The 26,652-nt window shown below is 37.3% G+C and overlaps 2 protein-coding genes across 3 annotated transcripts in view; both read left to right on the forward strand.

Moving 5' to 3' along the window:
• The window catches only part of nf1a (neurofibromin 1a), a 114,763-nt gene extending 104,048 nt beyond the window's left edge, over positions 1 to 10,715 (forward strand). For both annotated transcript variants that reach the window (XM_059331950.1, XM_059331951.1), the window contains 4 exons: positions 15 to 157; positions 1,556 to 1,602; positions 1,948 to 2,164; positions 4,884 to 10,715. In XM_059331950.1, the coding sequence (XP_059187933.1) occupies positions 15 to 157; positions 1,556 to 1,602; positions 1,948 to 2,164; positions 4,884 to 5,026 (550 nt within the window). In that variant the 3' untranslated portion in view covers positions 5,027 to 10,715. The remainder of the gene's footprint in view (positions 1 to 14; positions 158 to 1,555; positions 1,603 to 1,947; positions 2,165 to 4,883) is intronic.
• Positions 10,716 to 13,411: 2,696 nt separating this feature from the next.
• LOC131970571 (dehydrogenase/reductase SDR family member 13-like) lies at positions 13,412 to 19,800 on the forward strand. The gene is made up of 5 exons (XM_059331997.1): positions 13,412 to 13,573; positions 15,617 to 15,735; positions 16,791 to 16,914; positions 18,101 to 18,427; positions 19,121 to 19,800. Exons 1-5 carry the CDS (start codon positions 13,447 to 13,449, stop codon positions 19,378 to 19,380), a joined length of 957 nt encoding a protein of 318 aa, XP_059187980.1. The 5' UTR covers positions 13,412 to 13,446; the 3' UTR covers positions 19,381 to 19,800.
• The last annotated feature ends 6,852 nt before the right edge of the window (positions 19,801 to 26,652 follow it).

The raw sequence follows: 26,652 nt of genomic DNA on the forward strand, positions 1-26,652 counted from the left end.
TTTCTCCTCCTCAGCCACAACCTGCTAGACTCCAAGATCAACACTGTGCTGTCCATGTGCCAGGACACCAACCTCCTGAATCCAGTCCACGGCATCGTCCAGAGTGTGGTGTACCATGAGGAGTCCCCCCCACAGTACCAGCCCTCCTATTTACAAAGTAATTCATGTTGACTTTTCCACATGCTGTACAGGCCAACAGGGTTCAACATACAGTACAGGCCAAAAGTTTGGACACACCTTCTCATTCAATGCGTTTTTCTTTATTTTCATGACTATTTACATTGTAGATTCTCACTGAAGGCATCAAAACTATGAATGAACACATATGGAATTATGTACTTAACAAAAAAAGTGTGAAATAACTGAAAACATGTCTTGTATTTTAGATTCCTCAAAGTAACCACCCTTTGCTTACTAGAATATAAGACATGTTTTCAGTTATTTCACACTTTTTTGTTAAGTACATAATTCCACATGTGTTCATTAATAGTTTTGATCAATTTACAATGTCAATAGTCATGAAAATAAAGGAAACGCATTGAATGAGAAGGTGTGTCCAAACTTTTGGCCTGTACTGTACTTATTATTTCGTTGAGGCATTTTCCCCTTTATTTGACAGACGACAGTATAGTGGGAGACTAGAGATGGACAGAGGGGGTAAGCTAAGGAGCTAAGGGCCTTTGGCTGCAGTCAAACAAAGGACTTTGTGTGCTATGTGCTGTAACCACTCAACTACCAAGCCTCTCCAAAGCCAAGCTTGTTAACTAAACAATGGCTATACAGTTGGGACTAGGGTTGTCACGATACTAAAATGTTCAACTCGATACTCAGGAAAATATTCGATACTCGATACCATTTTCGAGTCCCCAAAATTTAACAGAAATATTTTTATTAACAAGAAAAATGCAACATGTAAAAATGAACAGAAACACAGGTTAAATATTTATAATAAAAAACAGTTGTGCAAAAAGAAACTGCAACTATGATAACAAGCTTCAGGTCTGAGGTAGTGCAAAAAATAAATAAATACAATAAACAATAACAATTAGAACAATATTTTGAGGTTGTATGCTGTGCACAATATTAGGCGAACTTGATAAGTCGACTTTTCTCTTCATTCTGGGACTTCAAGAGAGAAAATAACACTTTTCAGTCACCAACATTTATGTCAACTTATTAACTCTATGCTTATGTATACTGACACTGTGTGAATTAACGTAATATGGGCATACTACGTGCCTGATTTATTTATTTACGTTGTTTATAATCATTAACGTGACGCTAGCCTTGCTAGCTGCGGCTAATGGCTAATAATAACACGATACTTTTGAAAATGAGTATCGTATCCAGATACAACGTTTTAGTATGGATGCTTTTTTGAGTATCGATACTTTTGACAACCCTAGTTGGGACACAGCCTGTTGTCTAAAATAGGAGTTACCTAAAACTTTGCACAGACAACAGCTCTGGGTCTTTTGTAAGTAAACATGTTCAGCCTCTCCTCCCTCCTCATCTCTCCTCTTCTTCCCTTCTCTCTCTCCCTGTCATTTAACAGGCTTTGGCTTTAATGGACTTTGGAGGTTTGCTGGACCCTTCTCAAAGGTAAGAATAATTCTTTCCTCCTGTCGTTTTTTAAATTTCTCTGAGGCACCCTTGATGCCACGAAGGAGAAATTAAAGCAATTACAGTTTTGCTGCTACTGAATCCAGCAGCTGTTCAGCAATTTAGAACACACATCCAATAGTGCAGAAAACATGTGCGACACATTGTAAAGATTTAGCAAAGGTTTGCATAAAATGAATAAAATAAAGTATATCCTTACAATGTCCGTGTGAAAGTGTGGTTATAAATGATGAGGTCACAATGGCTGTTTTATAAACACACAGCGTTCTAACAATATTCTTCTTCTCTGCCACACACACACACACACCCCCGCTAACCCTGCAGCAAACACAGATCCCGGACTATGCCGAGCTGATTGTCAAGTTTCTGGAGGCCTTGATTGACAGCTACCTGCCAGCGGCAGATGAGGAGCGAGGGGAGGAGCAGCTGAGGACGCCCACCTCCCCCTACCCCCCCACCAGCCAGTGCCAGCTCAGCATCACTGCCAACCTCAACCTGTCCAACTCCATGACCTCGCTGGCCACCTCACAGCACTCACCAGGTCTCTCTATCTCACACACACACACACACACTAAGGTTATAATAGTTTTGGATTTTTCATTAGTTTTAGTTTTAATTTCATTGTGAATTTTTGTTTCCAAATTCAGTTAGTTTAGTTTTTAGAGTGAGTTTGCTAGTTTTAGTTTAGTTTTTATTTTTTTTAAATGCTTAGTTGTAGTTTAGTTTTTATTAGTTTTAGTGTTAGTTTTAGTTTTTTGTAATGGGTATGTGCCTTCATTTCCTTTGGTTTATCCATCTTAGCCTCAATAAGGTTATTAACTCTTACTTTTCGGGGTGTTTTGTATTTTGGTTGGAGTGTAGACATCCCAGTCTCAGTAAACATATTTACCATGTGTTCCTGCATGTTGAAATAGAAACACTGAATTATGTATGAAAAAAGTTGACAAAGACGAAAACTAAGGACATTTTCACTATAATTTTAGTTAGTTTTAGTTAGTTTTGTAACCACACAATACAGTTTCAGTTAGTTTTCGTTTTTTAAAAAACTCTTGTTTTTATTTTTATTTCAGTTAACAAAAATGTTTTTTCAATTCTAGTTTTCGTTATTTTGTTAGTTTTCGTTAACTATAATAACCTTGACACACACACACACACACACACACCCTCACTCTGACTCTCTGCACGAACTAAATGGAAACTGTCGACTCTCTTTCACCCCCTTTTATTGGGAGAATTGGGTATGGGACAGGTGTTATTTTTTTATTTTTTTTAACCAATATGTTTATTGATTTTCACAGCACACAGTGAAAAACAAACAAACACAAAGAACAATCAAACAAATAAAATAGAATATATAAAAATAAAATAAAATAAAAAGAACCCACACTGGGCTATACTACACTACAACTCGGCTCACAGACACAGAGAAAGAAAAAAAAAAAAAACATATCGACAGATGATTCATAAATTATGTAGATACAAAAATAAATGACAGTTAAGCACCTCACATGTTCCAGTCCTATGTATATCCTCATGTAAATATGGTTGAAATATTCATACCAATGTATAACATAAAAGGGTCCCATATTCTATGAAAGATGTCCTTTTTATCATGCAGCATACATGTCAGATAGTCAAGAGATATATATTCTATTATAACCTTATGCCATTGTGTTCTAGAGGGAGCTTTATCTGTTATCCAGTTTAAGAGAATACATTTTATAGCACAGAAAGTTAACATTTTGTACAATTTGGGACAGGTGTTATTAAGGGGACATAGGAAGCAGCAGTAGATGCTGAAAGCTGAGAACCTCAAGATTCAATTTAGATCGTCAAGAATAAATATAATTAAAACAAGTGGTTCCAAGATAATCTAGCCTCATTGTCATTGAATTTAAGCTTCTGTTCTGTTCCACAGCTGATGTTTGATTACACAGAATGAAACAAAAATAAAAACTGGGGCTTTTAAACACATGAAGCATTTCATCAGGAGAGTTTAATTATCAGCATCAGTACATATCTGCTAAATCTGGTTTTTCAACCTTACGTGCCAATAGACCTAGTAAAATGAAGAGGGCAATATTCTGGCTTGAAACTCCATGCCAATTATTTTTTGATGATATTCAGCCAAGTAAATCCAGAGATATTGTCAAATGTATTTAGTATAAAATATTGAACTAGATATTATCCTCATTTTACCTGTTATATGTTATATATGCAACCTGTATTCATATTTTCAATATTTAAAATTCTGCGTTTTGAAACATCATTTTCAAGATCAGATTTTATGTTTCCTTAGTTCCTTTTGGGGTCAAGTTCAAAATGAATTATCAGGACATATAGGTGAGGTTGCTTTGAAAAAACTGACACCAACATGGCACGGTAAAGTTTTTTTAATGGACATAATAGCCAAAGATTTCAGAGGGTTAAGCCATTAAAGCAGGGAAAGCGGATACGTCTTTTTGTAGTATTTGTAGTTTTTTCCAACTATTTTTGGTCTCTTGACCAATGAAATGCATCAGAATACATGCGGGAGGGTCGCAATGCTATATGGGACTTTTCCAGAACTTTGAAAACTATCACCAAAAAAAGACACAAAAAGACACAAAATTACTAAAAAAAAAAGACACAAAATGACCAAAAAAGACACAAGATGACAAAAAGACACAAAATGACAAAAAAAGACAGAAAATGACTAAAAGAAGACACAAAAAGACACAAAATGACTAAAGAAAAGACACAAAATGACAAAAAAAGACACAAAATTACTAAAAAAAAAGACACAAAATGACAAAAAAAAGACACAAAATTACTAAAAGAAGACACAAAAAGACAGAAAATGACTAAAGAAAAGACAGAAAATGACAAAAAAGACACAAAATGACAAAAAAGACACAAAATGACAAAAAAAAGACACAAAATTACTAAAAAAAAAGACACAAAATGACAAAAAAAGACACAAAATTAGATACATGTGTCTCAATGCAACATGGGACTTTTCCAGAACTTTGAAATCATGGCGGAAGACAACTATAGCGGAGGGAGCTCAGATATAACAGCTATAAGCTCTCAAATACTTTTTGAATTTCATTTCTATCTGCTACAGAGGCTGAAAAATCTATTATTTAGTAGGAAGTGTTGACAATTCTGTTGAATTTCCAGAAAAACTTCAGGTTTTAGGGGGTTAATATAATTAAAACCACATGTAAAATGTTGAGTTTCAGACTTTGCACTTACCTGTCGTCCCTGTGGTCTTTCAGGTGTGGATAAGGAGAACGTCCAGCTGTCCCCCAGCTCTGTGTTGTCCAGCGGGGGGCGCACTCGCCACGGTTCAGCCAGTCAGGTCCAGAAGCAGCGGAGCGCCGGCAGCTTCAAGAGACCCAGCATCAAGAAAATCGTCTGAGCCGGAGAACATCCAGACCTTCCCCCTCCACCTTTTATTTCCTCCTCATTCATGGCTGTTGCTCTGGAAGGAGAACAAATGATTTTCGGTTTTGCATCGAGGAGGAACATTTTCAAGGGCAAACTTGAATTCCCTGCTGCTTGAGATTTCTTTCAGATCTTTCATTTCTGACGAACACTTCCTGTTCTCCTCTTGAGTCCGTGTTTAAGCTCTTCTTTACAGATGTTCAGCAGCAGTTGGAATCTCCTGCAGCGGCAGAGGTCACACGTTTGAAACTATAGGGAGAGAAATCCCTCTAAGCCTGATGGGAATATAGTCCAAACACCGAGCTTTAGTTTGTATATGAACTGTGACATTTCCCATTTGACACAGGAAGGAACCAGAAACTGGAATTCTGTCTTCAAGCTGAAGTTTGATCTGAAACACGTCCCTTGGCCTTCCTTATGACTAAACACTCCTGGGTTAGTGAGATTGACCAAATGACAGCAGCAGTGGGGTGGTGGATCTGTGAGACAGGACCTTCACTCTCGACCTGCTCGGACATCTCAGCTCACCTCTCCCCATCCTGTACATAGTTTAAATAGATTATGTATAACTAGTCCCTAGTGCGAATTTAGATGTTGACGTTTTCTCCATGGTGTGCCTTTGTCAGGGTTTTTCAATGTGTACAATTTGTAAAGTAAAAGTCAAACCTTGCTGGGGACAAAGAACAGGTACTAATTATGGAGGCGAGCCGCCATATCACCACAAGTTCACACAAGCTGCGTCATGACGGGTCTCTAATGATCGTCAAATATACAATCATCCATATACCCTGTTGCCTGAAAGTATTTATCCTGTACAGCTAGATAGTGCTTCACAAATCTGCTTTTCAAAACTCTTTCAAAAAAATCTTCTTTTCAAACACTTTCATTGTATCAAGAGGAAGATTGCAAAACACTAGGGGAAATGTAACTGTAAATAGCTCCAAGCTTTTCTTTCTGTTCGTTCGTTCGTTTTTTGTATGTTTCGCTTTTATTTAGCTGTTTGTCTGTTATTTAAGTATGAACTGTATTTTCAGCAGCGTAGCAGCATTTTTTTTATGCTGCACACAGTGACAAGGAAAATTGTGTGATAGGCAATAATCCTCAACTCTGAAACTGCAATATGATGCCAACTCCTGAGTTGCTTGTTAACATCGAGATTTAGCTCTTATCGATTACCTCCAGTAACCATTTGAATAGAGAAGAGGCAGTGGACAATGTGATGTTTAATCCCATCAAACACACACACCTCCATTAGTTTTACCTCAACAGTCTGAGCTGGTCCCACAGCCATCACAGGTTTGTCCTGTGGGCTCTTCAAAGGAAAATCCACCCTAAAAGAGGCTTTGACGCATATTATACCATTTGAAAGTTTGCTCTTAAAACTTATGAAAGCTTTAAAAGCAAAAATCTTTCCCTTTCTTGCTTGATATTCAGTTCCTCAACAGTCAGGAATCTCCGTTGTTGCATTCTGCCCCATTTTTTGCTGTTGTAATACATGCAGAATGTGGCTTGGCATCCTGGAAAAGGCAGAATATGTTGCTCCAAAACCTATGTGTACCTTTCAGCATTATTATTATTTTTATTTTTTTACAGTTGTGACAGTTACCTGTGCTAACAGCCCCCCATACCATCACAGATGCTGGATTTTAAACATTGCGCTGGTAACAATCTGGATGGTCTTTTCCTCTGTAGGCCAGAAGACACTGTCCATGATTTCCAAACACAATTTCAAACGTGGTTTTACCAGACCGTCTCCGATAAGCTCGGGCCCAGCCAAGTCAGCTGCATTTCTGGATGTTATTGAAACATGGCATTCACTATGCATCGTCCAGTCTTATTTGCATTTGTAGATGCAGCGACAGTTGTTTTCCGAAGTTTTTCCGAGCCCATGTGCTAATGTCCTTTATACAGTCATGTCGGGTTTTCATGTAGTGCTACCTGAAGGTTCGGAGGTCACATTACCCATGCTGGTTTTTGGCCTTGCCCCTTATTTGCAGAGATATTTCCAAATTCTCTGAATCTTGATGTTATGGATTGTAGTTGGTGAACTCTAAAACTGTTGGATTATCTGCCCACACAGTTTTTCAAAAAGTACACAGTGGTCGTCCTCACTCCATTGTCGCTTGTGAACAACTCAGACTTTCAAGGATGCTACTTTTCATTCCCAATCATGATACTGTCACCTGATATATACACTGATGATGCATTAATGTGTCCATCAGTGGAATGTTGGTTTTTAGAATTCCACATTTTGCCTCGTCCTTTGTTGCCCCTGTCCCAGCTTTTTTTAAATGTGTTGCTGGAACCAAATTCAGAATAAGCATATATTTACTACAAAAAGTGAATTAGGTAAAGCATTAACTATATTGTCTTTTTACAGTTTTCAATTCAGTCCATGTCAAAAAGGATAAGCAAATGATGGCATTCTGTTATATAAACGTTTTACAGTGTCCCAATTTTTATGGAGTCAGGGTTGTACATAACTTCAGCCCAGGGCTGGTCACAGTACCAGAATAAAATGGGCCACAGCATTAAGACTGTTAAGCCTCATATAAAAGCTAGTAAGATAGCAACAACTTTTTTTTTAAACTACAAGTTTCAGACAAGAATTAACTTTTACACTTAAAATTCATCTCCCAAAAGCTTTGCTGTTTGGTGTTGTATGAGCAGAGTTAAACAAACTTTGCTTTCTAATCAGAACACATATGATAGAAGTTAACAAGACTAAGAATCAGTCAGTATTTGATCTTTTACTGTATTTGTAGCTATAGATGAGTTCAGTCAGTAGTAAGAAAATATAGAGTTCCATACTCCATTCTGTTGTATTTTCTTAATGCAGCACAGTGTCAGGGCTTTTCCAGCATTTCTACATTGTGATTAATAATTGAAACTATTTGACAGCTTTTAACATAAACCATTAACATCCGTTTTTTGCTTTCAGTCCCTCAAACACTGATTTCAGATGTCCCACCTTGCATCATCACACACTAAACATTTAAACAGGATTCTTCCCCTGTAAGATCTAGGTCTAGGTCTAGGAAAGGCTTAAATTGGATATCAGTGGAAGGCCGAGACGCTTGTGGATTCAATGAGCCCAATCTTATTTTTTTGTGATGTTAGTCCCCATAGTGAGAAAACTTCTTGAAACTTGTCTCACTATATTAAATGACTTTCTCAGCAGTTCCCAGGAGAAGTGCTCGCTATTCAATTGCTTAAAAAAACAAGTATCCAAAATGGCAAAAGTTTTTAAAAACAGATCACAGCATGGGGTTTGCTGTGATCTTGCTGTAATGATGTAATATTCTAGAGAGGTTTGTACCATTTGTATCCATTCTCGATATTAGAAAAATGGCATTCAGCACTTTCAGCAAATTAACAAATGGTATCAATCAAAAAAAATTGCTGCAACAACTTCTGGGGCATAATTGATCATGGGAATTGACTTATTAAAGCCGTACCATAATGTTTTAAACCCTTAATCACCATAATAGTTTTAATCAATGATCTATTGATCAAATGGTCATTTTTTAATAATTATGTGCTCATAAGTAGAGCAATTTGACACACAGTGCTGAGCTACATCTTAAATTTTTATAATCTGGTATACCTGCTATCTCCCTCTTAAAATCAATCTAATGTATTAAAAATCATATCAGCTATACATTACTGCTGACTGTTTTTCAAAGCATGCTGTAAAGTTCTAGATAGTTAAGTGTTTCAAACCTTACAGAAACTTTTGGTCACCATTTATTTAACAGTGTTTCACAAAATCAACTTTCAGAGATTTTAAACTTGCTTGAGGTAGCTAATTCACCACAGAGAACATTGTGTCTGTCGTCAGTGTTTACTTATAATTGTGGTAATGCAGTTCACACCGACAAAGAATCCAACAGAGAAATCTGCATGGCTGAAGCTCTAAACAGATCTGTAGGTAGCTGTGTTTGTCAGACATAATGTCATTAGTAGAGGAATTTCAACGCTGTTTGATATCATTTAGAAACTGTGTCCCATTACACCAGAGAGCACTGACCATTTTATTTTTACACTGTAAAGTGTTCTGACCATTGCTTGTGTTCAATCTGTTCAAACATTGCGTTGGCATTGTTCTTACAAATCCGTCGTTACAAATAATGCCTCCTTGACAATAAAAGCGGTCACGATGATCATGTGAATAGGAATCAATGGCTGCCTGAACAATAGAAAGATCCATGGGTGTAAAAATAAGAGACTTTGGTCTGGGCCTTTAAAAGCAGCTGTGGCAGCAGCTGTGCACACATGTTGCCAGAGTTTGGAGGTTTGGTTGAGCAGGTGTAGAATGGGACTCCACTCAGCCTCTGGCCACAGCTCAGCCGGCTCGGGTCGTCAAAATGCTTCTATCCTGCCTTAATATCTATGCATGACAAGAGTTGAGTATTGTTGTACAACTCTGGCTTTATTTTTGTCCGAGCAGCATCTCCATCGATATTGTTTCTGACCATTCTAAGTGTTCATGTTGCCATGCGGATACATTTGTGAATCAGTTCACTTATGATTATTTTCTTGTATTGTAGTCATCTGAAGGTGTGTTATGTGGGTTTTTTCTGTCCATGCAGTTCATTCAGCAAACATCACCATCAATCATCATTAGATAGATTTCATGGAAAGGGACATTTTCATTAGAGACAGCCTAGAAATACTATTTTGTAATTCAACCTCAAAGAATGATATAAAGGGAAGTAATGATTTAGAACTGAAATCATGAGTCCAGTTTCAGTTGTGGAAGCAGAGTTTAGTAGATAAATAGGTCCATCAGAAACTTTACTTTTATTGTAGCCCTCCATCAGTAACATGTAGTCACTAACAGATTGGCTTGTATGAAGAGAATCTGGACTTTAACTTGGATGATTGGCACCCCTGAATGTGTGTGTGTGTCATCTGAACACAGCTGAAGGCCAAAGTGTAATCCCTGTTCTGTAAAATCACACTAAAGCTTGTACAAAAAGTGTTCAAGCTTCTATTAGGCTAATCTCAAGTATATATAGAGGCAATTAATCATACAGATGGGGAAAACAGCACACACTTTGAGTCTCTACCGACAGTTTATTCCGGTTTTAATTCGTACCACTCAGTTGTCTCTACTCACCACTTTTCACCTTCTAACTGTTGTTGAAGCCACATTCTCTGATTCCCTTCTAAAACAAGCCCCCAAACATTGAATTACAGAATCAGTGACTTTACCTTTAACAAACCACAACCATGAAAAATCTGAAGGCAAGGTTTTTTTTGAGCACTGTGTTGGCAGATTGTCATTGTTTCCAGGTTTTAGTTTGACTTGTGTGTGAATGGAAATATTAAGGATTATTTATCCATAACCTCTTAAACAAGTGGTTGACTTGCACTAATTTAAAAAGTCATGGGTTTGTAAAGATTAAAAACCTCAAAATGTGGCATGTTTTATTTGATGTTATGCAAAATCTAATGTCTGAGTAATAGTCTGAGTTTTGTTTTATTGCAGTATGTGTGATAATTGTAAATACTTTGTGTACAATTTGAGATGGTATATTTACTACACTGTAAATACATGTGATATTGTATCATTTTGTTTTTGTAAAGCAGTTAGTTTCTGTATAATATACAAATTGAACTATTCCAGTGTTAGTAATAAAATGTTTTGCTCTCCATAATGTTTGAACCAGCTTTCATTTGACAACATCTTAAATTTAAACCCCAAATTATTTTACTTTTTTGTGATTTTCAAAGGTGGAGAGGAGTGTTTAAAACATCAAGTCTGGGCTGTAAATAATGTCCCACAATTCCTGTGTAGAAAATGGTTTATTAGAGTTTCTGTGCAAAACAAGACATGAAATGTCTAGATTGTCTGGAGTAGCTTATTTCTGATTGGAGGTAATGTAATGTGTAACAGTTGGCCCTGGTCTCAACAGACTATATTGATGAATTCAGTCAATCTAATCAAGCCAAAACTAAAATAACAAAATAATAATTTTGTAATTTCACACTGCAAAAAAGGTGTGTCTAAAAACAAGATAAAAACACTGAGGGAAATTATGTCGCTGCATGCACCGATAATTTCACTTTGATGTTATGAACACTCATCAGGCCGGGCTCAAGTCAAGACTGAGAGGCAGAGCAGGTGAACTAAAAGTTTCTTTATTCCAAGAATGCAGCAGGGTAAGGCCACGTTCAGACTGCCAGCCAAAATCCAATTTTTAGCCCATCCAGATTGGAACTGGATGGCTCTTTTGAAGTCTGAACAGTCACAAATCGCATGAAATCCGATTTTTGCGAACCGGATCGAAACCACCTTCGGGAGGTAGTTTCAGATCGCATTTGGACAGATGCGTCTCAGTCTGAACCGCTCCAAACACTCAGATCGGTTTTGACTGTCCGTGACGTCACTCTACGCGGCATGCGTATCGTGTACCACCGGCAGCGCGGAGACGATGTGTCCACCGGCAGCCGGGCCCGACGGCGTCCACCTGCCCGGTTTCTCCCCTGGTGCGTCTGAGATGTTCTGCACCTCTACTGGACAGTGAGAAGGCCAATATACTGAGTAGACCAGCCTCCATCATGTTTGTTGTTGTTCTTCTTGTCGCTGTCGCAATTATATGACGTCTGACGCCATTACGACGTCAGACGCTCTGACACCGTTACTATAGCAACCTGTCAGATCAGTCAATAATGTGGCCCAGTCTGAACAGAGCCATATCCGATTTGGACACTTGCTAAAAACAGTGTGGACAGTCAGCCCTAAAAATCGGATTTGAGTAGGAATCTGATTTGAATCAGATTCGCCTGCAGTCTGAACGCAGCCTAAGTCCTCACAGAGTCAGCCACTCCCACCTCATCAGCCAACTCTACTCACCCTTTCACTCAGCTGCCCCTGATCACCAGTCAAGCCAGTATAAAGACTCCTCCCTCATACACACGTGTTCTTTGCCATTCCAATGTGTTCCAAAGTGTCACAAGGAGATGCGTCCTACATCACTGATGCCATCTGTTCCAGATGAGCCGGCCTTGTCTAAATTCAATTCAATTCTGGAAATCACCTCAGCCTTCTGTCCCTGGCCTCTGTCACTTAAACTGTCTCCACTCATTGTAAATGCAGCTGAATGGCAGCTTTGGCCAAATCTAACATGGATAATGGAATATGTGACCAACTAAGGTGATGGAAAATGTCAGTCCCACTAAGTTAATTTGCAGTACAGTAGTAGATGTTTACAGTTCAGCTTTGTGCACATAATGGTTTTAATGCTTTACATTTCACATCAGAATATCACTATTAACTAGTCTCACTTAAGCATTATTCAACAAAATCTGTTTAACTTTTTTTTTTACCATCAAAGTGGTTGTACATGGCATTCATAGCATTAATATAGCAGTAAACAACTATTTGCTGTGTAAAGATATAGTGGACAGAGTAATGGTGTCCTGAACAGAGAATGAAGTCACACCGTCTTGTAGTCTGAGCTTTTTTTGATATTATGCTAGTCGGTCCAGGTGCACCTGCATTAAAGCGTCTTTGAGTGTCTATAAAAGCAAAATATAAATTGAATGCATTATTAAAGTGAGTTCCCAGTGCGTTAATTCTCCCTCTTGTCTAAAAACAAGATAAAAACACTAAATCTGAGGGAAATTATCTTGCTGCATGGACAGATAATTTCACTTGACAAGATTTCTTAAATTAAGATTATTAAATCTAGAAATAAGCATGTTGTACGCTTAAAATAAGATAAATTAAAGCTGCATAACAAAACAACATGAGTAAAAACATTTTTTTTAAATACCGAGCTAAACAAGAAAAAACAAGAACAAGGACATGTTGTGATGTAATAAATAAGTATAAAAATAAACAAATGACTACTGAAAGAGCTATAATTTATAGATGAGGTAGATTGTATGTTTTGCACATATCAATTGTATTGCACATGTCCGTTTTACTTTAATTATATATAAATGTTCGTGAAAGTAACATTGAAATTTAATTATAATTATAACCGTCGCACATCTAACCAATACGTTTTATCTAGGGCGCCGTTTTTTGACATGTTGACATGTTTTGTCCGACCAACTTATTTTTATTTTATTTTATTATTTTGCTGTTCCGTTTTTTATACTAAATGCCCGATAATGTGTCTTTTTATTTCTTGAATCCCCTAATCTCTCTTTTTGCACTTGTATTCCACGCAATTTTCATTTGTATTATTAGGCTACTATTATTATCCTCGCTGAGGGTTTGTATTTTCAATTGTTCAATAAAAAAAAATAAAAAAATAAAAAAAAATGTTTCGTTCGACCACACATTCGAGTTCGAGTTTATTTTGAAAGTCTTAAACAGGATATTGCGTTGTTTGTCGGTAACTCCAGTCGCCTGGCTGCTGCTGGTTCGGTGCAGTGATGTCGCTGTGGCTTCTCTTCCTGGCAGCTTCATTCTCCTTCTCTGTCATAGTTTATTACGTTGTGTTCAGAGCAGCTCGGTGCTCCAGTTCAGTGAGGCTGGAAGGGAAGACGGCCATTGTTACAGGTACCGTGCCCACCTACCTGCTAACATGTAACGTTAGCTCAAAACTTAGCTCATCTTCCTGTAGCAGGAGTGTGTGTTTATTGCAGGGCCGGTTCTAGCCCATTGGCTGCCCTAGGCGATATTGAGATTTTGCCCCCCCTCCCCCATATATATTCATTCTGATATAGGTACACTATGTTATATGTATTATGCTGTACACTAATATTTGATACATGAACTACAAGCAAGGTAATGGTCTCAGAACATTTTTATTTTTAGAAACTTTGGAACTTTACCAACAACAACTGAATTGAAAATACGAATAAATAAATAAGAAAACACAGATCTTCATCAAATTAAGAATGGCAAAGACTGAAAATAAATAAAATGTAGGCATGTTCATTTAATTCAATGAGGGTTTTATTGCCCATGCTTTTTAAAAAATGTTTCGTTAATCAATGTTGTTAAAACAAAGATGTATGCTTAAGGGCGCCACAAGGGGGCGCCCCCTGCCAATTTGGCGCCCTAGGCAGCCGCCTTGGTGGCCTGTAGGAATAACCGGCCCTGGTTTGTTGAAACACTGTTTTAGCGCTCTATTCAGCTCTATTCACCTTTCACTCAGTCCCAGTGTTAAAGTGCTCCGCAGACAAAACATTTACACACAGACCAATCACCATGAACACAGTTGACTAAAATACAAAATAGACACAAATTGTCACGAATTACTCGTCTTGTACTGCACTTTTTCCAACTTTCCTTAGACGCAAGTAGACCGATATGAACTCTGTTCATAACTTGGGTGTTTTTAATTGAATGCAGTAAAGCCTAAATCTGTTTTCAGAGACATTGTAACACATTGCACTTAATGTTCTTATGAAATTAAATATTGACCATACTGCCCTACAAAGTCTAACTGCAGTAACTACATTTTTGGTCGAAATTGAGTTATGACTAAAAATGAACTCCTTGATGTCTGTTTTATCTTGTGACACAGTTTTAGATTTTAATTTTGCTTTATTTCAGAGAAATAATTATATAAAACTTGGAGTTATTACAAAATCCAACTCAAAACCAAAGCAGACCACAGTAAATCAATTTACTGCTTATTACAAAATCAGTTTTAAAACGTTTATTCACTGAAAATTAAAGCTGAAAGAAGACAACAACATTGTACTTACTGTACTTCTTTTTTTTTTTAAATTACCATTAGAACCTTTTTTTCAGCAATGAAATGTATGAGTGCAGTAACTACATATTTGGATTCAAAGGTAAAATTAATCGTCATGATTTTTGGGCATATAAATAACATAATTAATACATCTAGAAATAAGTGTCATATCACTTACCTACCTATAAACCATTTTGGCTGGCCAGTTTAAAAACTTTTAAAAACTTTAAAGCAGTTTCTCTGTTTTACCTTTTGCGTAGTTACTGCAGTTAGACTTTGTAGGGCAGAATAGGCTACACGTTTAAATATGTAAAATAAGGAGTCTTATGAAATGCGTACAGTATTTGTGGGCTCAATAAGCCCACAGGATTTCTCACTCTTAACCCATTGAAGCCTGGAAAGTGGATACGTCGTTTTGTAGTATTTGTATAAGCTCTCAAATACTTTTTGAATTTCATTTCTATCTGCTACAGAGGCTGAAAAATCTATTTTTTAGTAGAAGCGTTGACACTTCTGTTGAATTTCCGGAAAAACTTCAGGTTTCAGGGGCTTATTTTAAAATCGCCCAGAGGTTTTACAGGTGTTTTAGGCCTCAATGGGTTAATTCATTTTTGTATGTCATCATTCTCTTTACCCACAATCCAGTGTGCTGGCTGCTATGGGATACTTAAAAGAACTGAATTAGTTTTTAAATTAAATGTTGGCTGTATGAACTCAAAAATGAATGTTTGAAACCAGCAATGTTTTCTTTCTACTATGGCTCTAACCATCTGCTTTACAAAGCAGGTTTGTGCAAACAACTTGAAAAGCCAGGCTTTTACAATGACTGTTCAGTGCAGCTCCTTGTTGTCAGTGTTTCTTTGGGGTTGATGTATGTGAGTGCATTTCTTACACAGGAAGCAACACTGGAATTGGCAAGGCCACAGCTCTGGGTCTGGCAAAGAGAGGAGCCAGGGTGATCCTAGCCTGCCGCAACAAGGACAAAGCTGAGGCTGCTGCTTTTGATATCCGTAGAGTATGTACTCTGATAGGTGGTATAGTATAGGTGGCTGAAAAGGAGATATAGTTCACTGCTCTGGTATCCATGAAGAGCACAGAGAATTCCAATTCAGATGTCAGTTGTTAGCAGATCAACTAATCTAACAATAAGAAGCTTTATTAGTGTGGTATTTATTGGTCCATTAGACTTTATTTGTTTTTAGTGAGGTGTTCATAATAATAAAGCATCCCAGGATGAGGTTTTTATCAACACACAATTAGACTTGCCCACAGCCTCTGCACATTTGTAATAATATGGAAGTAATTATTACATCTGTAATAATATGGAAGGAAGGTGCTGTAATAATCAGGATGTGCACATATCTTTCTAATCAGTCTAACCCAAGGTTATTATAGTCAACGAAAACTAACGAAATAACGAAAACTAGAATGAAAAGAACATTTTCGTTAACTGAAATAAAAATTAAAAAACGATAACTAACTGAAACTGTATTTTGTGGTTACAAAACTAACTACAATTATAGTGAAAATGTCCTTCACTTTTTTGGTTGATATGAAATCTATTTCATCTATCTGGTTTTATGACTTACTAAATTTATTGGAGCTGAGATGGATCAGACAAAGGAAATAAAGGCAACATTTATTGTGACTTTTTTTAATCTGGCATCCAACAAATACCCCATTACAAAAAAATAAAAGTAATAAAAACTAAACTAAAACTAAGCATTTTCCAAAAAATAAAAACTAATTAAAACTAGCAAACTCACTCTAAAAAACGAACTAAAACTAACTGAATTTGAAAACAAAAAATTACAACAAAATTAAAACTAAAACTAATGAAAAATCCATAACTATTATAACCTTGGTCTAACCATAGTAACTGTGAAATGAGCTGAGCCTTCAGGAGATGACACCTTGTCCACACTGTCAGGACCAACCAGACTGCAGGAATAGTTTGAAAATATATTCAATTGTATTTTCAAATGCAGAAAAGTCAGAACATGTTTTTTTCAACAGTATGGTTCAGTTGTGTTAGATCTGTGTATTACAGCCAGCATTACTGTCCCTCAGGAGACTGGCAACAACCAGGTGGTGTTCATGCAGTTGGATCTTGCTAGTTTCAAGTCTGTTCGCCGCTTTGCTGAAACCTTCCTGAAGACTGAACCCAGACTGGACATACTCATAAACAATGCAGGTGAGGATGTTAATTCCAACCTGGTCTCACAGGAATCCGTGAAATAGCCACGGATTTGCTTAACTCAAAATCTGTGGAATAGCCACGGAATAACTCAAATTTCCGTGAAACTGACACGGATTTCACTACAATGCAAGTTAATGACAGTCATATCCCGTGGCTATTCCAACATACAAAGTGATTATGTACATTCACTGAGTGAATATTTAGAAAATAAAACATATATTTCTCACTAGAAATGTGATCAAAATCCATTTTTATGCAGAAACTAAGTCAAAATATTGATTTTTCACTAAAAATGAGAGAACTGTCCGCCATGTTTTTTTTGTTCTGACCGCCGGAACCTTGAAAGTCACGTGACTTGGAACAAACCAATAGGAAAAAATGTCCATGGAATAGCCACTCACATTTTTAAAACTCATCTTAAAACCTATTTTTATTTCTTGGCTTTTAACCACTCATGAGACTCTGCTCTTGATTTAGTGTTTTATGGTTTGTTTTTATTTGTTTTTTAAATTGTTTTTTTAAAAAGCAATGAAACTCTTTATTGAAGTGTTTATTTCCTGGTTTATTTATTTTATTGTTCTTGTTTGCTTGTTTATGTACTAGGGTGGTCAAAAGTATCGATACTCAAAAAAGTATCGATACTAAAACGTTGTATCCGGATACAATACTCAGTTTCAAAAGTATGGAGTATCTGAAGCTTGTTATCATAGTTGCAGTTTCTTTTTGCACAACTGTTTTTTATTATAAATATTTAACCTGTGGTTCTGTTAATTTTTACATGTTGCATTTTTCTAGTTAATAAAAATATTTCCGTTACATTTTGGGGTTAGTTTTTATCCTTGTGGTATCGAAAATGGTATCGAGTATCGAATATTTTCCTGAGTATCGGTATCGAGTTAAAAATTTTGGTATCGTGACAACCCTACGGCACTTTGTTGCGGCTGTGGTTGTTTTTAAAGTGCTTTACAAATAAAGTTGAGTTGAGAGTTGAGTTAAAAATTGGTGAAAAGTTTCCACAATGGTTTCCACATTACAATGTTTACATAAAAACAAAATAAAAAAATACAGTAAAAAACAAACAAATTGGTTACATTCGACCTCACCACCACCATGCTGAATAATGGTAGTGCACTGAATGATTGAAGTGTGTGAAGTGATTGAAGCACTGAATGTGTTTCAGGTGTTCTGGGTCCAGGACGTACTGAGGATGGTTTCGGGATGGCGTTTGGTGTAAACCACCTGGGTCACTTCCTGCTCACCAACCTGCTGCTGGAGCGGCTGCAGCAGTGTGGTTCCAGTCGTGTGGTCACTGTGTCTGGACTTTTGCACCGCTTTGGCAGCATTGACTTCCCTTTACTGGCTTCCAAGAAGGACCTGGTGTCAGATCAGTCTACCTGGCACAACTTTCAGGCCTACTGCAACAGCAAGCTGTGTAATGTGCTCTTTACCAGGGAGCTGGCCAACAGGCTGGAGGGCTCCAGTGTCACCTGCTACAGCCTCCACCCAGGTTAGTGCCTTCTTATTGAATTTATTTTATTTGATAGGGACAATGCAGTTAACATAGATACATGGCATGCATCCGATGTGCTGCATATAGAGATATAGCTTCAGCTAATTTTCAACTCCCGTCCCTAGTTGGGCTTTTACAACTACATAGAAAATCACAATACTATAAAAATCCAATATACAATTACACCATCTACAAAATAGAATAAAATTACAAACAATTACAATATACATTTACCCTGAGAAAAAATAGAAAATAAAATAAACCCTGTATAAATATAGCTTAGAGTTTAAAATCATCATAAATCTATACAACAATAAGGAGAAAAGAAAGAAATAACAGAAAAAGAAAGAAGAAAAAAAAAAACATTCTGAACATTTCACATGGGAATCTGGCTTAATGTTACATTTCCCATGTCCAACGTCATATCTGGTTAAGTGCACGGTCCTATATGTGGCCCTGTGGTAGTGTCCATGAAAAATTGTGGCCCCCTCCAGCATTTAAGTTGCCCATCCCTGCATCAGTTGTTCCAACTTGTTGTTGGGATATAATGGAACCAACCATTATATTGAATTATGCCACAAAAGAGTCTTGCAACTGAAAGAATAGACTACATGTAAACCAAGCTGTGTTTAAAAGTAATCTTGGAGCACTTCAGTCAAATCTCATATGTTTGGATCATTCCTCTTCCAGGAGTTATCTCCACAGAACTGTGTCGTAGCATGAGCCTGTGGCTGCAGCTCCTCCTGATGCCCGTTGCCAAGCTCTTCTTCCTGGATCCTGAGGCGGGCTCCCACACTACACTGTACTGTGCCCTTCAGGAGGGCATCGAGCCTCTCAGTGGACGCTACTTCTCAAACTGTGCACTGCAACAAGTGGGAGCTAAAGGACGAGATGATGCCCTGGCCAGGAAGCTTTGGGAAGTGAGTGAGAGGTTGACCAGTTTATCATAACAGACTGAGATTCAATTCAGTATGACCGCTCTGTGCCATATCAGAGACCTCAGCAGGTCCCTCATTGTTGGTCTCTGTTTCTTTAAGGGCTGGTTTCTTATGCTTATCTTATGAGGTTGTGAACATAAAGCAGGGTAATGTTTCACTATTTGTGTTATCTGCATATCTATTGCTTGTGCCCATTGTCTATTGAGTGGCAGTTCTCCACAAAGATTACATGATCGCACTTAAGACACTGTCACAACCTGGCTTGGGCAAAGTTCAACAAAAGTAATTTATTAACAGAAGAAAATTCATTAAATGTTCAACTAAATATTAACAATGCATGGATCGTGGTTATCAGTGAAATCGGTGGTCTACAGCAGTGGTTCTCAACCTTTTTTCAGTGATGTACACCCTGTGAAATATTTTTTCATCCAAGTACCCCCTAACCAGGGCAAAGCATTTTTGGTTGAAAAAAACAACAACTTAAAAACAGAGCGCTGTGCCATCAGTGTCTGATTTATTAAACTTTGGAACTGATAAACACATACAAAATTCAAACATTTGAAAAAAAAAACTATTTCAAACATTTTAAATGTTAATAATCCATGGCTAAGTTTATTGCAAATATTTCTCATCACTAAAATGTAGTGATTCAAACTAATGTAGTAAAAACAGTGAGCATATAACCATTTAAAACTATAACTGCTACGCTTCAACCACGACTCCATCTTTGAGTTTTCAAGTGATTAACAGGTGATGCCAGGTGGCATATGACAGGTTGGGTCCAACCATCCTGGTATGGGGGAGACTCTGGGTTTTTAGGAGAATCAAACTGAATAGCCTACTGAATACAAAATTAATTTTATGAACTTATACTTATTATTAAGTTAACTTATACTTATTACTTATATTATTATTATATTCATCAAATAATTATTTTTAAAGGATTTTTGCATGGATGCTACTTTTTAAATGTATATTTTAAAATCTCACGTACCCCCTGGAGTGCCTTCACGTACCCCCAGGGGTATGTGTACCCCCATTTGAGAACCACTGGTTTACAGTGTGCATGAGGAAAGATGTGGTGAGTGGATGTTTTAAAGTGCATAAAAGAATATAGACAAAACTAAAGCCGTCCTCACACCGCGGACAACGTGCCTGCAACGAAACAAAAGGAGAAAACGCGTAAGAACAAATCATCAACAAGGAAAACAAACTACCACAACCAAGGCGGGAGAATGAGCGCCACAGATAATGTGAGAACACCGGAGCAGGGATAACTTCACTTTTACAGACTGAGAACAGCAGGCCCAGGTGTTCTCTTCTCTGTGTGTTCTGGCTCTCTGAATATCAACATGAAGCTTCTCACTCCAGTTCTGAAACACTTGGAAACACTGATAACTTTGAATACCCTTCTCGCTTTGTGAGCAAATCTAAACTGATTTCTGTTGTTTTTGGCAAGATGCTTTCTCAACTGACAGCTCAAACCCTTTTTGGCGCTTTTATACTGTGTTTTAATTGGGAGATAACCCTTAGTTTTGAATTGATTTTAAAAGCTTTGAGCATTACAAAGTTAAAGCACATCATTGCACAACAGTGACTGTTGCTATGGCTCAATAAAAAGATCAGTTCTTAAGGGGGCGAATCATTTTAAACCTGGTAGTTTTGGTTTTTGGGAAATAATTTTCTTTCTTTGGGCAAACTAAAATACGCATCCAAAATAAAAGTAGGATGATTGGAAAAGCTGTGTTGAAAATTATTTTCTCTGTTTAATAGCACTTGGGAAATACTTTAAAAAAAGGAGATTTTCATAAGGGCGTTAATAATTTTGTCCTCATGTGTATGTATGCCTGTACACTGACTTGGTCATCCAAGCTCATTCGGATTGTGCTTGAAAGCAGCGGGGATAAGGAGCCGTGCTCCACTTATTTCTGGTGATTGACCTACCGAACAATAAAGACCCCGCAGACCCAGATCCCCCACCCCACCCCCTAAATTTCAAAAACTCATTGGTTCTGCACAAATCACAGAAATTTGTGTTTGTGTTTCTGGCTGTTTTTTGTCATTTTATTTTGCAAATGTAACTGTCAGCCATCAAAGAGTGAAAGAGCGGCAAACAATAGCTGGCACGGCAAGGACGGACTGTGGAAGACACAAATAAAAATAATGTCATGTACAACATATCCCAGTGAACTGTCAGGAAGGCATGACAGTTAGAAGAAAAGCTTCCACCCAAGCCTAGTACAATTTCACATGTCAGAAGTTGAAATCTACATAAAATGTCAAAACAGATTTTTTTATTGGAGCCCCGTCTGTTATTCACTTATTCCCACATGCTTCAAATAGTAAACAGTGGTCCCTGCAGGGCAACCTGCACTTTGTATAACACACCAACAGATCCACAGAAGATGCAATAAACCAAGTCATCTGCACTTCCCAAATGTTGAAATCAAAGAGAGAAAGAATTTAAATCAATCAATCAATCAAAACTTCATTGCAGACTCAAACATCCAAATAGACATATAATACATAAAACAAACATATAGTGTAAAAGGCGTTATAACACCTAATATTAAAAAAGTGCTTATGCAAATTCAATAAAAAGGCATCTAATAAATAATAGCAGTAAAAAGTGGCATATAAAAACAGTGCTTATACACTCCCTATAAAAGACACAAATACCAGTGTTTCCACATATAGGACTGGTATCTACCAGAACTACACCTTGGATTGGTTAAACTGTATAGTAGGATCATTCTGGGACCCCTGCAGTCTACATATAAACCTCAGGGTGGCCCTAAATCACAAAAAACTTTTCTGGCACTACTTCTCCTGGACTTCTTGAGCAGGATTCTGAGACAGTCATTATACACAACCTGGAGTTTGCGCAAGCTCTCTTTCTTATAGCTCACCCAGAGGGGGGCGTATACATAGGGGTGCAGTAAGCTCTGAACAAGTTCACCTTCCCTTCATCAGAGTAATAGTGACATTTTCTCACTATAGTTCAGCATTTAACCCTATTTCCTTCAGACCCATAAAGAAGCTAAATATGTGGGTCAGCAGCCACACCTTATTCCCACTAACCATCAACACTGGAGCCCCCAAAGCGTGTGCCCTGAGCCTCCTGCTGTACTCACTGTTCACACACAGTACAGTGACACAGTTGTAGTGGGCCTGATCTCTGTTAACACACAAAAGGCCTACCTAGTGGAAGGGACTCACCTGGGGAACTGGTGCCAAGAGAAGCGTCTCTCTGTGAGCATCAGTGAGACCAAGACGCTGACAGTGGTTTCAGAGATTACTTGATTGCTGAGGGTGGTGTGGTCAGCTGAATGCACCATCTGATGTGAACCCACAGCCCTATAAGACATTTACAGCAGGAGGTGCAGGACAAGCTAAGAGGATCTAACAACTGCTGCTGTCACTGCCTTGAGGCCAAAGCCAAGATGGTCCCAAGTAAAACCAGTGACTTTCACTGTCTTTAACTCACTATACATCATTTTACTTTGTTATTGATAAATAAGTTATCGACCTGCCATAGGTAACATATAATATATGTACTGGTACATTAGAGCTCGACCGATATATCCACCGGCCGATATATCGGCCGATATTTGCAATTTTTACTTCTATCTTCTACGATACGTAGATGCGTTCGCTGATCAATGAGCCCATTTCACTGAGCCAACATCTGCCATTCTCTGGTGAGCTGCTGCTGATACCAGAAAAAAGAAAAACACATCAAGTATGTGGATCATCTGAGGCGCCACCACCTCCAGGCCTAGAACAACATACACATTGTTCGCTATCCAACTGTTAATATGTTTTGTTTGTTTTGTTAATAAATATTTCTTTTTTTGTTTAAATTGAGACTTGTGTAACATTTGTTATCATTGTGTCATTTTTATCATGTAAATGGAGGGAGAAAAGGCAATATCGGCTTCGAGAATCAGCCCAAAAAAAATCGGCAGCACATATCGGGGATCGGTTAAGACTGATGTCAAAATAATCGGTATCGGCCTTAAAAAATATATATGTATATTGTTTCAGCTCTTCCGTAGCGGTAAAAATATTTACTTTAAATGTGTATATTATTTATATTTTTGCATGCTTTCTTGTACTAGGCATAACATAATTTCACAGCATGTGCTGTGTATGTGAAAAATGTAAACTTCAAATGGTTTTGGCAATTCAATTCAAGGAACCACTTTCTGTCAAAAATGTCCTAATTTTGAAATGATGACATTTTAGCATGAATGGAACCCAGTGTAAGATGTGTACTCTAATTTCAGTGACTTGTGCTAATGCCAACTACCAGCTCAGTGTGGCGTTTACTTACTGTGAGACGTACCACTTCATCTTTTAACTGTAGTACTTGCACTTTGTACAGTAAGATGAGGTTGTTTAGCTATTATGCCCTAATTTAATTGAATTATGTAATAGAACACTTATTAATAACCATGGTAAGATAGTTTCAGACCAAAAACAAGTCAAAACGCCCATGAAAACATGTCACTGGAGTATGAGTGAAACAAGCATACAAAATTACTTCTTGTTAAGTGCACTTAAAAACATTCTTACTTATTTTCCTCCTCTCTCCTGTAATTATCATTATTAGTATTATTGTTACTCATGCATGCTCCTTTTTTAATTATCATTTATATATACATATATATATGTATAATTTTTTAAAAATTGTTATTTACATTTTAGTAGTACCGCTTTCTCTGCCTAATAATGATACATAATATTTATTATCATATATTAATTCTTGACTGCTAGATCTATAACTGAAACACGCATGCACGCACACACACACACACACACACACACACACACACACACACACGGGTACCTTTATTGTCGTTGTTTAATATTCACTCTCTGTCTTTCTATGTCACTGTATTGTATTATTGTACAATAAAAATAAAACATTCTTACTTTTATTTGGATAATAAATACAAGGATGTGTGAGATAGAAAACTACCTTGTGAAATGGCATGTTTGCCTCAGAAGCTGCAGGGTTTAGTCTAAACCAAGTGGACGTTCTTAATGTGAATCACTGGAGGTTGTCTACATCCAGTGTGTCCACAAGGGGGCAGTAGCGTAGCACAGCTCCACCAACAGAAACAAGAGCGTCTCTTTATGCTGTGCTTTGGCTGTTGTTGCTTGGAGCAAGGTTGTTGAGGACCTTAACCCAGCAGACCTATGGATTCTGTTCATTATGAGCACTGATTATTAACAGGGGTAGGCATGAAAGCCAGGTCAGTTGTGTGTGTTAAGAGAGGTGCTCTTGTAATTACTCAGTAGGACATTCTTCTGCGCAGGCTTCTGCTTTAACCTCAGTGTTGGTGGGGAGGAACACACTTCCACGATCGATTCCTATCTCCTCCTGCCTTCAACTATCCCTGTGTCCCCCTCCTGCCCCCACCACCCCGGCTCTGCTGCAGGCTGAAAGGACCTGTGGTAAACTTAAATCCTCATGGAGAAACGGCTTTAATGACAATCTTTTTTTTTTTTATCCTGTTACAGTTCAGCACTTCCCCTCACCTGTTCCAGCAAACATTTACAGGCTAGAGGCCATTAAGCTCGTCATAAACCCAAACAAGCATACAAAGTTCAACACAAACAGCTGCAAATAAGACTGCAAGACACCAGAAACAACAGACAGTTATGGACAGGAAAAATTATTACTAGAAATAGATGTTGCCATTCAGGTTTATTTTTATATTAGCAGCACTACTTACAGAATTTCATTCAGCTCTACTTTGTTTTTTTTGTTTTTTTATTTGACAAGCAAAATTTTCATGGTTGCAACATCAATGTAGATGCACCAAAGAACATCAAGGATAGAATCCACAGGACTTATTGCATTGTAGTCACTGTTGCATCTAAATGGCACTAAATGTACGAGAGAACAAGAGTTTTTTTTCAACAGGGTGACCTAACCCTTTAACCCATAAGAACCCATGGTGACACCTGTGTAACAAACACTTTAAATGTTCTTGAATCTCCCATATTCAGCTTCATTCTTCACTTTAACTCATTAAATCCCTAAGAGACACATACTCAACACCCTGGTGTGGTGGTCATGTGACTGTAACAAGAAGTGACTCCTCCAAAATGTGGATGCGACTGGAAACAGAAATGTGAAAAAGTAGCTAATTTCACAAAGCTTAGTTTTTGTTACGAGGCCAAGTTTAAACCCATTTAACAATTATAATCTGTTAATGTCCTGTATTGCATTTAACTTGTTCTGACCATATTTCCTGAACAAATTAAAGTCACAATTTTGATATATGTTCTGGAGATGCAAACAAAAAGGCAAATAGTTATTTGTTTTTATTTATTATTGATTTATTATTATTTTGTTACTTAAAAACTAATCTGAAAAATAATTCATTGTTAAACAGCACTATTAATGTCACAATTTTGATATATGTTGTGGAGATAAAGAGAAAAAGGCAAATTTGGCACCACTGTATAAAACTACATCACTGTATAAAAGAGATAAACAATAGCTACTCAATAAAATTGAGGCAACAGATTGCAGGCAATATTATTATTAAACCTAACTACGTTACAAGTTGAGTTAATAACAATTTAACAGGAAGTGCCTGTCAATTAAAAACGGACTAATTCTATTGTGTTGGATTCATTCAAAATTCTCTTGATTGAAAATTACATACACATAAAGATTATATTTAATGTGATTAAAATAAGTAGATTCTATCTCAAAAAATGTTATATTAAAGTTACTTAAACAACTGCCTCAAAATCAAGGACACATTTATATTTAATACATTTTATCAAATATATTAAGTTAAATTAAATGACTACAGAATAATTTATTACAGTGCGTGGCAGGATGGTGTGTCTCAGCAGGTTGAGCAGTTCAACAGCATTCACCCCAGTGCGTGGCAGCCTCCCTGACAACCACCTGTGTCTTCTACAGCAGCTTTCTGTTATGGAAACTACAAAGAGCAATATCAATGCAGTCCATAATAAATGTACTACATGACACAATGTCAGCATTTAGGTTGTTTGAAGTTGCAAAGAAGGCCAAGCAGAATGAATTAAATGCAACTTTTCAGTTAATTGCAGGATTTGATACAGAGCAACCCTGACAAGATTCAGTTGAAAACAATCAAATTGCAGGAAAGTTTTAACTCAGAACACCACACTCTAAAATGTGAGAGGTTGAGCTTACTTAAAAGAATCTAGGAAACTGATTGCTCTAAAAAAAGTAAGTAAATATAACAGATAGTCCTAAGTTAGGTTTACTTG

Source organism: Centropristis striata, chromosome 4 (assembly GCF_030273125.1).
Source record: "Centropristis striata isolate RG_2023a ecotype Rhode Island chromosome 4, C.striata_1.0, whole genome shotgun sequence".
In the NCBI taxonomy this organism is placed as follows: domain Eukaryota; kingdom Metazoa; phylum Chordata; class Actinopteri; order Perciformes; family Serranidae; genus Centropristis; species Centropristis striata.